The following is a 12767-nucleotide window of genomic DNA, read 5'->3' as shown; positions in this document are numbered from 1 at the left end:
TGGAAGCCCTCACCATGTTTGACGGGAAGAAATCCGGGTGTGAGTGCAAGAAATGTTTCTTCAATGACACGTTGCACCACAGTTTTCCAGAAGAAGTCAATGAGTTCGCCTTCTGTTTGAGAGAATTTATCACAGTCTTTATTTCGAGTACGAAATGTTGTCACTTTCACAGAGTGACCTAGAAGATTACACTCTTGTAGCGTCGAGGCCAAAAGCTCTGCCTTATCCTTCGGCAGTTCGAGATCCCTGATGAGGTCATTAAGCTCACTCTCTGTGATCTTATGTGGTTCAGAATGATAGAGGTTTGTACAAAATGGTGAATTTCCTGACGTAGACGGCTGGTGTACGTGTTCGTCATCACTGTCTTCATCTTCATCAGAGTCTACAGAAGGACTTTCGGGTGGTTCAGGAATAGGTAGTAGTTCACCGTGAGGGGGCGGGGCGAATTGCAGATGGTATATTTGGCTACGTCACTGTCCACTTTATATTCATCGTCACCCCTTTTCGAATAGGAGGCACCATACAGAAGTAACAGTGTGTTACGTGATTTGTGGGCACTGCTAAAGGCACAGAACGTCCCTTACGTGATTTCTGAATGTAAGTGACTCATGTTAGGGACGACTGGCGAGATTTTGTGAACGTCGTACGAGCATGAACACTCAGGCTCTATTAAACGTCGGGCCGGAAATCTTCTGTGAGGTTCTTCAAAGTGTTTGGCGAGATTGTTGCATTATGTACCGTTCCCCTGTGTGTATTTGTCGTAGTAAAAGTAGTGTATTTTGACAGGTTTGTCGTCGTAAAACATTTCTGAGCGTAGACAGTGTTGTTCCCCACCTCAGACAAGTAGCACTTGCGTGTCAAAAGGTCTGTCTACTAGTAATTTGTTTTTCCGAGATTTTCCTACTTTCTTTGAACGTACTGTAGTCCACGAACAAGTAGTTCTAGGAGGAATTGTGACACTCCTTTAAATGATTTCATGTCTTTATGACGCTTTAGCAGAAATTGCCAGTTTATACGAGGTGCGATCGAAAAGTTTCAAGACTGCGCGTATAAAAACCCGTACACTTATCTCAGGTATTAAATTCATCCATCACCCTCGAAGTAGTTCCCCTGGGAGTGAACACAACGATCCCAGCGCCGCTGCCAAGCCTGGAAGCATCCCTGGAAATCTTTCTTTGTCAGCCTGTCAAGCACCATCTGCGATTCTGCCTGAATCTCTTCTATCGTCTCAAATCTCCTTCCCTTTAGCTGAATTTTCATCTTTGGGAAGAGGAAGAAGTCACACGGAGCTAAGGAGGGTGAGGGATGACGGCCATGGTGTTTGAGGCCAAAAACTGCCGAACTTTGAGGGCGGTGTGCGCTGGCGCGTTGTCATGATGCAGCAGCCAGTTGTGGTTGCGCCACTTTGCCGGCCGCTTCCGTCTCACATCTTCACGCAACCGCCTCAGGACCCCACAGTAAAATTCAGCATTGACCGTCTGACCTGCAGGAAGAAACTTCCTATGGACGATCCCCTCCTGGACGAAAAAACAGATCAGCATTGACTTCACATTGCTCTTGACCTGTCTTGCCTTCTTCGGTCGTGGTGACGATGGGCTCTTCCATTGTGAAGATTGCTGCTTCGTTTCCGGATCGTACCCGTAAACCCAGTTTTCATCACCTGTGATAACCTTAGAAAGGAAGTTGGGGTCGGTTCTTGCAAGATCTTTGAGCTCCTGACAAACGAGAAGTCGATTCTGCTTCTGGTCCTCAGACAGGATGCGTCGCATGTGGAGTTCTTCCTTTAGAATCAGCTGACAGGTCCCATAGCCTATCCCAACAATGTCGCACAAGTCGTTGATGGTACGACGTCGATCTTCGTGAATGGCCTGCCGAATCTTCGTAACGTTTTCGGGCGTTGTGCTCGAAGATGGTCGTCCAGAACGCTCATCATCATCGACAGAGGTTCGGCCATTTTTAAAACGTGAATGCCACACAAAAGTTTGTGCACGACCCATTGCGGACTCCCCAAATGCTTGCTTTAGCATTTCATAGGTTTCCGTAGCCATTTTGGCGAGTCTTTGGCAAAATTTGATGCACACGCCATTCCGAAATCGCAGGAGGGTCGGTGTAATGCACTACCAAAACGCCCGTAACTAAGAAACAAATGCTAATTCGATGATGCCGGCTGGCACACTGATTCACTATGAATGTAGGCCGCACCCCCTAGCGGCAGAAGCTCGTACTACATCCGGTTCGCCCTCTATTGACACAGTCTTGAAACTTTCCGATCGCACCTCGTATGTACACAAAGATTTGGTTCTGACAATGTCTGCTGGTAGAGATTTTCGTTACTTGAAAGTTTTCCGAAGGTAAACATTAAGGCCTGGTTACCGTGTATTTTTAACGCGCAGAAAGAAAGTTTCGCTTCAAGTTGTCGCTATATTTATTGACAATCTGGGTTCAAATTTTCCTTGTCCAACGCTGATTACCAGTCTTCGCCGTCACTTGGTTTGGTATTACGCTGGGTTGCCATGGTAATACTTAACGCAACTATAAAAGTTACCGTAACAAATTTGGCAGGCTTTTGAGAAGTTGAAGGAAGGGTGACCTCTGGTGGGATTCTGTTTACACCAAGTCCTGTTGATATAGAAAGTGATTGAGGGAGACAACGGACATTCTAATGTGTCTGTACGCATGCGTGCAAGTCACGGACCGGAAATGAATGCCTATGTGTGATGTGGACACTGGCCGGACGTGAGGAAACATTCATTACTCTCTACTGCAGACCGACATGCCACTACAAGCTTTTCACTTTTACTGCGATACGCGAATCGTTGTTCGTCATGAGTGACTCAGACGTTGATGTTAGGCGTAGTGAATCGTGAACCAACGTTTCAATATTGCCAACACTTTAGAGAAAAAAATATATATATATATATATATATATATATATATATATATATATATATATATATATAACAAAAACGGGCAAAGTGAGTTTTTCTTCACGCAAAATGCCTGTCTGCTGTCATTATAAATAGATCAGAGTTCGTGTAGATGGCAGGAACGTTGGTGGAGCTTGGATAACGCCTTTGATGCGCATATTTATTTCCACACTGACGATTAAGTCAGTTTTACGTAATAAAGGCTTAGCGTGTTTAGGGGACCAAGAACTTCAATTGGAATAAATACCTGAACGTGGTGACTACGTGTCCAGACCAGTTGGTAACTTATCCCTATAAAGAAGATTACAGTTTAATTGTATAAAGTCGAGTGGTAATTATATATACCAGCTGATGTAACACCCAATAAGTCTACGTTTTGTAGTTATGGGTTTCATATGATTCTCACGGTAAATGAAGATTTTTTTTTTCAAACACCGTTTGCCAGTTGATTTTTGTAATGGTGAAGAGTTGTGTTTTCTTCGCGGTACGGTCTGAATTCTTAAATGTTATTCAGATTAATTCCGGCTTTATAGGTTAATGCAGGATTCTTGCTGATCGCTACTCATCTCGATGGAATGCTGTTTGCGCGTTCTTCAGTCTTTCTGTCCGTCTCTGTTCCGAATGGCTCGCGATTCCCCCGGCTTTCATCGCCCATTCGCCCCGGGGCGACTGAGAAATGCGGAAGGTGAAGTGTTGTTGTTTTAGGTCACTTCAGGTTTCGGTACAGAGGAATAACCACTGCCTCATTGGTTGGAATAATCAGTTCACAATAATTTATTCTGTTTCATATGTGCGTGAAGCTTGGTCTGGCAGATTGAGGGTGCCTGAGAAGACGGTACTGAGGATAGTTTAATATTTGACGAACGAAATTCCACGACAAATATTTACCATAATTTGTGATCTTCGTCAAATATTAGGGTGATTAAATCACGGAGGATTGAATGGATGGGACATGTAGCACGGATGAATGTTTGATTTTGGAAGTGCTGCTAACATCCAGAAGCATTTAGACGTACTCTTAAACTGGTGATGAAAAGTTTTAAATAGCGTAGCACGTCTATTCGTTAGAGTTGAAGTGGAGGTAAAGGAAATACAGGAGGATAAAGGAATGAGATGGCGGAAGGGAAGAAAAATTAGAAAGATCCATTGGACGCTGAATTTCACTGAGCGTTTCCTACTCGTACGGTGCAAAGTTCTGACTTGGGCCACGCTTTGCATTTCAGTTATTCTGCAAAATAAGATATTTATGTTCCATATCCTCCGTAATGGGTGTGCTACCATGGCGACCATCTGAATCGTTTGGCAAATGTCCAGATCGTTGCAACATAAACTACTTTTGTTTCTTGGATCCGAAACTTTCACGTCGATTTCACTCGCAAGTAGAAATGTCTTAGAAACCGTAATTTTTTCGCCATTCCAATTTGTCTCTCAGTATTAGACGACACAGGCTGGACGCTTACAGTTTCTGGATCATAAGTCGATGGTGATCTCCTGGGACGAGACGTCGTGAGGACCTATACGTGGATACCAACGTTCTAGACGAACATAATGCCTCCAGGGCTTCATCCTTGAAGAAGGAGGAAGTATGTTCTATGAGATTTTTTGTCGATATTCGTGAGGCCCCAGGTTCTATTACAGCAGTAGCGTAAATAAATCACCTGAAGAGAGGAGTAGAGCGAAGTTCCCGAAACGTCGGGCATTAATATGCCTCAGAGAGTGGGGAGTACCCAAAATGGTTTGGTGCGATGAATCAGCCATTGTCACTGACCGCAATGTTGGTAAACAGAAACGCATTTCGCATCGCTGGAGCGATTACCCCGCAATCAGGACGACCTTGAACTGAATTCGAGGTATGTCACCCTTCAGTTAGGACGTCCCCGTCGCCTGCCTCGCACGGAACGAGGTCGCTGCATCGGTCGTAATGGCGTTGCCATGTTCTGCACTCAGTGCGTAAATATACGCAGTGGCGTAAGCACGCGGCACCAAGGACGCGTACGAATAACAGTTACCGCTCGTTCAATGCTATAATATTCGGCGTACGTCGAGGAGGAATACGTAGGTAATGTTCCCAGCAGCAGAGACCTACTTCAGAAGCTAATTTATGCTCATCTAGTCATGAAATCACCGCCTTTTATGGATTCGGATTAATCCAATCCACGCTGTCCATATCTATTACACTAATACAAATTTTAATATTATCCTCCCATATACCCTCTTATCTTCAAGTGTTATCTTCCCTTTAGGCTTCCCAACTAAGATTTTGCTCACATTTATTATCTCATGCGCGCTAAATGTCCCACCTATCTCATCTTCCTTCATCTGATCATCTTAATAATAGTGATAAGTAATAAAATTTATTGAGCTCCTCATTTGGGAAGTGATGTAATCACGGACTAAACGAACGGGGTTCGATGTCCGACAGGGGCAGAGAATTTGTCTTGGTCCATCTAGCCTCCTCTCCAGTGGGTACAGGGGTAAAACACGGCCGGAGCGTTAAGCTGATCACTCATCCCAATCTAGAGCTGAGGTTGAGAATGACTATGAGCTATATCTCTCCCCCTGAGCGCCTACATGGCTTTAATTTTTCACTTTATTGATATATCAAATGGCGATGGAGCGATCATACGATCATCAGCGGTAGCTCGGGTTATTAGTATCGTGTTTTGGTCATGTTCGACAGAGTTGTAATTATTTCTTTCCTGTCGTTTGTGGCCTTTTTCAATTTTACCCCCCCCCCCCAAAAAAAAAAAAAGAGAAAGAAAAAAAGAAAGAAAGTGGTTATCAGCTCGAGAGAACTCATGTCTGTATGGATAATGAATGTCGCCGGTCCGTCCTCGCTTGAAGACGCCGATATTATTCCCAGGTACCCAACAATTGTCAGGAACTGTCGTTGACAAAAAAAAGGGGGGGCAGAAATCGCACGCCCCCGTCACAATAAAATCACTGAACCAAAGGAGTGAGCGATCGAGCGACCCTTTCTAAAACTCGGGGTCAGACACGATCTCATTTTTTCTTCAGCACGAATATTTTGTTATGTTGGCACGCTGCTCATGCAGCATAACAGAAAACATTTCGTTAGGGTCACAATTCCATAACCAACAGGGCGTTACAAACTCCTTACTTTATCTTCCTCGCCCATTTTATTCTGATTTATTCGTTTTCATTATATTTCGTCACGGGTAGGTGGGGGGGGGGGGGCTGCCGGGTAGCAAATCGTTGTCCGACCCCACCCTGTCCGTGCCATCGTATTTGTAGAATTAAACAAAACAAAAAAATTCTCGATACAATGTATTTTTCGCTTTACGGATGTTATAAGCGGCAAATACGAGTGGTGAAGTTCTTTAGGCACAGATACTACAAAAAAGAAAATTTAAGAAGCGCCTGTGTTTATGCATCACACCATGCAGGAAGCAGCGCTTACCGGCGATTCTCTGCTGTTTTATTTCAGAATCATGGCGAGCATCAATGTGGCTGTCGGAGGCTGAATTTTAAAGCCTGCTATTGTTACACGCGTCGAATTATCCCCACGCTTATCAAGGAATTCGACGAAGATGATTGATTAGCTTATCACCACGAAAGTCCGACGCCATTTGAAGATCAAGATGGCGGTTGTTATACGTTTCTGTTACACGAGGTTTTTTTATCGTTGTTTATGAATTTGTGTAGCGGAGGTGTTGACGTCTCTCGATGGCTGTTTCAGTGGGGTGACGCCGTCATGAAGGGCTGGTTCGACGCGTTCAGAAACGATGGCGGCCCCACCCTGTACAGCTACAACAACCGAACGCCTGTCACGGGGGACGTGCACACCCTCACACTGTACCTCGTCTTCTTCACCGTCTTCCTGGCCTTTCTCGTCATCTTCCCCGGCGTCCGGAAAGAGGTGAGTCCTTTCTTGCCTTCTGTGTCTCTTACACGGGGTGACCACGAAGTCCGCTTCGGGCGCGTCGTACAACAGTTTCCCCATTTTCTTATTGTAATAATTGTACCTGTCGTGTGAAGGAGCCTTCTGAACACACGAAGATTCTGATGGTCTGTAGTGGTCTGTCCTGGAGACAACACACACACACACGAGTATGTTTGTATGTATGTAAGTAAGTAAGTACGTTTGTAAGTAACTAAGTACGTACGTGTGTATGTAAGTACGTATGTGTCTGGGCGACTTTCTACAAGACGAGATGCTTGTGTCTGCAGCTTTTACTCTTCCTATTACCGTAACCAATAACATTAGACAGGGCTGAACGATGTATCGATGCACCGTATCGAAATATCGGACACAGTATTCTGATCCGGCTTCAGTAGCGAATTGTCGCGAATTGTGTAGAATGAGGATCTTTGTGGTTAATCGGTTGACTTGTTATTTGTAGTTCCTTTGCCACCGCCACATTAACCGACGAAGAAAAATATCTTAAAAAAAATTGAGTTTTTGAAACCGAGAATCTGAATTGGTGTCTTATTTCACTGTGTTTTGTTACAAGCTGCTAATTTATTTTCACTTACTGTAAATGCCGACTTTAGCGTCTAAAAATCTCTTCGTGCTGGCCTCCACATTGTCTAATTGGAGAGCACCCTACGAATTTTTTTTCTAGTTTCATTCTTCATTATACAGCGTGTCCCATAAGTTCAAGGTCACATGAGAACAAGTTTAGCAAAGACGGAAAAAACTGTAAGAAGTCAAACTTTGTTGCGAATCGTTTGTTTCCAGTCTCAAACTTAACAATATTAAAACGTTCCTGCGGTGTCGCCACGTTGACATGACAAAGAGCCGTATGTCTCCAGAATTTTCTGTAGAACCTGTCTCTCCTTCATTACCGCCTCTTTCTTCTCTGGAAACACTGTTGTGTGAATGTGCCAACATCTGAGGGTCTTCTTACCACCGATTATATAAAGAGTGTAAAAAATACCCAGCATTTGGGTATGGGAACATAATTTGTGACATTTCCCTCTTTACATATTTCTGTGTTCTGCCAAATAGTAGTTCCAATATGGCCGCGGACTGAAGGAACACCTTGTATATAACTTTATTAATTACCCATATTTCTTCTTGCAAAGCTTATTTTTATAAGGCATTAATTTACCGATAAATCAGTGGCTAATGATGGTAAATGTTAGTTCAAATTATAATATTCTGACTGTTCTAGGAAATTAAATACGTACGCAAATAGAAATTACCGATAAAATGTAATTTCTTGCAGTAGTGTACGCTTGTAGTCGAGATGGATAATGCGTTGATCTTGGGCTCCACGTGACCATACGTCTTTTTTCCCTAGGCGAAGAGAAAGCTTCACATAAGTTCTTGCATTTCAATGTATTTCGAAAAAAAAACCCAAGATCTGTATGCGCGTGATATTAGAACATTACATTTCTGATGTAAGACGACCTCTGTGGAGAAGTCACTTCTCCACCCGTGTTACATGAAGCTTAATCCTCCTCATGCGATGTCCCTTCAGGCATGCCAACATCTTCACACATTAAAAGTAGCTTCAATTATCGTCTACGGGTACAAATCGCGTATCATAGCAACTTGGGTCATACTAGAGGGGAATAAATGTGTGTGTCTGTGGGTCAGAAGTCAGCAAACATTCCTACACACAGGTACTTTGAGATTCGACTCGGAAAATGGCACTGCTGTAGGGACGTGTGGCCATCTTGTTTACCGGATAGTGCGTAACCAAACGTACATTTACGCACAAATGGCGCCTGTTTCACGTTTAACCAACTCAATACTTTATACACCTGCTCTCTTGTAACTGAATGGCTCACGAGGAAACTCGACAGTAGCGCAGAAGCGTCCAACACTGTGCCCTGCTATCTTTTCTGTCGATCGCCTTAAGATAATTAATTGAGATCGGTTAATTACAAAAGCTGTGATGTTTTCATATATCACTTGCCCAGGAGTACTGAGGTAAACGGTGTAAAGCTTGTCGATGTAAGTGTCCGAGGTCGAACGCAGAACCTACAGAATACTTTACAGGAGTTCTGAGATTTGCATCTGGATATTCGGTTTAACCATTGTCAAAGGGTCATTTGAGGGCGACATCCTTTGTGGGATGACATGACGTGTGTAGTGTTGACCTACAAATTTCATAGACCAGAACGACCTATCGGAAGGAAGAGAATGTTTAGAAATTCATCTAAAGAAGATAAATTATATAATTAATCGGTTAATTTAACAACGTTGTTATTAGCTCATACTGTATGGCGTCGAATATTACGATGATTAGCGAATAATGAATTGGAAAGGATATGGAAGGAACCGATGTGGCCTTAATCAAGATACTATCTTTCCATTTGGTTGGAGGGACTGAGTAAATCCAAGAAAAGCCTTAGATAGGATAGTCGGTATCCTGGTTGAGATATTAAACCCGGGAGCTCCCGAATACGAATCTGGTGTGCTAACCACCGAGATAGCGTTCTTTAATACCAAAAAGGCGACTGTCAGCATTTCAAGAAGGACTTTCCACCACGTAGTTAGCTAGCTAGTTGATTAGTCAGTAGATCCTGACCTGCATTCGAGGAGTGTGTAACTCGGTATTATTTAGACAGCGGACTGCATCGTCTGGCTGTAAGAACACGTTCTTCAGCGAGTCTTAAACTCTCTCTGCACCACAACTAGCGGCCATTCGCGGTCACATTACCCACACGATGAGCGTCTTGCCACTATCCAGCACAGTGGAGCTCGCCAACAAATGACGTGATGGTATATGTGAACCGAATCCTCTGCAGGTAACAGAGAACACGTTACATGTCAGTCGACATGTCAACGGCCCCTTCTGGGTTGTAAAGCCTTGTGGACTTGTAGGCAGATCACACTACATCCATCTTCAGAGCTGTAGGACGGTATATTCCACTGAAACGTCGACAAACGGCGAAAACCATCTTTATTGAAACTTCGAAACTCAAAGGATTAATATGAACGACCAATTTCCATATCTATAGACGAAAATTTAAAATTATTGTTTTGTACAGTTTAATTTTGTGTCAGTAATTTTATTCGTTCGATTCATAGTGGTCTAAAGCAGTGGTATTCAACCTGGGGTACGCGAAGATATCTTAGGGGGTACGTGAAAATTTTTTAAAAAAATATTATTTTACGATAAACACTGAATAATCAGTAATGTAATTTATTTAATTTATTTTAGATGTAGATTATATACTACGTATAACTTGAATTATACGCCAACAACTTTAGGGGTACGAAGTTGAAGAGAAATTATGTCTGGGGGTACGCGAACAAAAAAGGTTGAATACCACTGGTCTAAAGAAAGGTTGCTAAATTTAATAAACACTCCAAAATAGAATTACGCAATTACAAGGAGCCTTTCAAATTCTCGTTGTTTCATGTGTAATAGCATTCTTTGTAACTCCTTAATTGATAATTGTAACAGCCATAACATAACATAACATAGTCTGATATTAAAATTGATGTAAAAGGGAATTAAATTATTGGCTCCTTCATGCAGACAGAAAACAAGGCAACTGGTAAAATGTTGTTAAACACGGCTCGTTCTTCGTTCCTTGTCATGACAAGTATCTTGAGAATTTTCTTGTTGCCTGTGCATTTTTTCCGCTGCAGTAAGCACACGACTACGTGCTCTCTCATTTATCAGACATTCTCTTTATCGTGGTTTTGTTATGGTTCAGTAGAAAGACATAATTTTGCAGAATGTAAAGTTCTCAACATTCGCCTTTAAATTTTTTTTAAACCAAAAGGTGAAGGTTGTCATTTGTTTGCGTTCTTTACGCGGAGTGTCATCATATAATGGACAGCTCGTCGCACATCTGCCTCCGTCTTTATTTTTAATATATTTCAATACGTTACGCCAACATTTTTCATAAGTGTCCGAGCGGCTCATTTTGATCCATTTTCTGAGTGATAAATATAAATGTATATACATTTTATTATGTGAGGCTTAAAATATCTTAGATATTCAAACAAGACGAAAGATGAAGTTATGTACAAATTTCTTGCTGAAACTGTTTTAAGGAGCTTTTGAGGATGTACTCATTTTTATGATTTACCCACATCACTTTTTTTTTAGAAATCGCCTTTAGTAAATGCGATTTCTAAAAAAAACTTTTTGTCTTCGTGCCAAATTCTACAACTAAATACTACACAGTCATAAAACTTGATCTCTTTATCGTAATATAATTATTTTTAATGCGCATTCCGTCAGAAAGAACATTTTTACTTGTCGTCATGGAAACTTCGTTGACGAGAGGTGGATTAAAGTCGCGAACCTCCACACTAAAACAGAGCCTGTAAGAAGAATCCCATTGAGCAATTGTATTATGTAATGTTATAATCTTGGTATTTATTTTGTACGCCTTACGCCAAAATTCCACCTGTGACCTCCTCTTTGGAGTCACTCTGGCCCGTGTGCCCCCATGATAACACAAGTTTGTCATCACGTGCGTGTGAATTGCTGGGAGATGCGTGGTAGAACTTGTTCATACACGCACAAACGAAGCATGGAGGGGGGACCCCTCCCCCCCGGGCTCAGATGAAAGTGTCTGTGAACATTATTTTCGATTGTGTGAACACTAATGTACTTTACGTGTAGGCTCGTAAAGGTTAAGGTTAAATGATGTGAAGAAAGTTAGCAGTGGGAAGAGATGAAAGTTTTACTGAGTAGTCAGTGGCGTACTTTCTTTCTCTTTATTAAGAATGAAAAGTGGATTTAGCCTGAATTTGAACGTGGTGTCTTAAATTCGTATAAATCGACGTATTTTTAAATTATGTTCAGTCAGAAAGCTCCGCCTGTGGATGTCACTGTGATAGGCGAAACGTGGATCAATTCCCAGAACGTTGAAAGAGAGCGGACACCAAATTATGTAAGGTTTTGACAGTTTCAGCGTTTTATACAGGGTGTCCCACGTAGCTCGGAACCGACCTAGTAGCATGCGATGGCTATGTTCCGCGTTGTGACAAACTCATTTCTCGGCAGTTCGCACCCCCTGTTGCTGAGACATGTTGTCGTAGCGGGTTTCAACTTATTTGGGACACTCTGTATAATAAAAGAAAAACGTGTACGTACAAAGTTCAGGTTTCTGAGATAAAATAAATATCAACTAAACGTGGTGTACTGCAGTAGAATGTATAAAATAAAGAGTGAAAGAAACATGATGGATGTCTTCTGAGATGAAGCATCGTCTATTCTGATATTGATCGACGTTTCAGAGGGCATAACAGCTTCCATTTTGAGGATAAAAAAACCGTGGTAACCATCTACAAGATCACACAGCGTCACAAACTTGAATACCAAAATCAAAATCTTTGTCTGAAATCTCGTTCAGTCAGTAAAATCCTCCTGAACGCTGTAAACAAACACAGGACCTCTAGAATGCGAACCACGGCCGTGACTGGTGATGGGTTTGTGGTAGTCAACTGACTACGACGCCATGTAGAACCTCTGGTGACCGCTCAGATTTGAGTAATCAGTTTATAGTGTTATTAGTGTAAGGAATCAAGGCTCTCGGGGTCCACGTCTTATGCCACGTAAACTAGGGCGTACAGAGTTTTCTAATCAGGCATCGAGATTGTTTGATGAGGTACTGTAAATGACAACTACGAGCTCTGGTCAATCGTGCTGACCTCTGTTGCTTGTTTTCAGTTGTCTCTAGTTGCGACATATTTTTGCATAATTTGGATTGCGGGTCAAGATCGTGGCTTGGTAAACAACGATAAATCATTGGACGAGAGATGGACGGACCCCGTTCACGTAGTCAGGCGTAGTGAAAGTTGCGGCAAGGCAAGGCGTAACACACTTTGCAGGCACCGCGAATCTGCTCTGTTGTGTTTTGTTACCACTGTTAGGTGCGAGGCTTAGGGAGAGAAATATC

At 42.5% G+C, this 12767-nt stretch overlaps 1 protein-coding gene across 5 annotated transcripts in view; it reads left to right on the top strand.

Annotated features, from left to right (window-relative positions):
* The window catches only part of mol (dual oxidase maturation factor 1 mol), an 86592-nt gene that overhangs the window by 40194 nt on the left and 33631 nt on the right, over positions 1 to 12767 (top strand). For all 5 annotated transcript variants that reach the window (XM_022077149.2, XM_022077153.2, XM_022077151.2 and 2 more), the window contains exon 2: positions 6628 to 6807. In XM_022077149.2, the coding sequence (XP_021932841.1) occupies positions 6628 to 6807 (180 nt within the window). The remainder of the gene's footprint in view (positions 1 to 6627; positions 6808 to 12767) is intronic.

This window comes from Zootermopsis nevadensis, unplaced genomic scaffold, assembly GCF_977971745.1.
Source record: "Zootermopsis nevadensis isolate Lab colony 2312 unplaced genomic scaffold, Znev_1.0 Znev_ptg000003l, whole genome shotgun sequence".
Taxonomy (NCBI): Eukaryota; Metazoa; Arthropoda; class Insecta; order Blattodea; family Termopsidae; genus Zootermopsis; species Zootermopsis nevadensis.
Note: the sequence above shows the minus strand (reverse complement) of the source record. Positions and strands in the feature narration are given on the sequence as shown.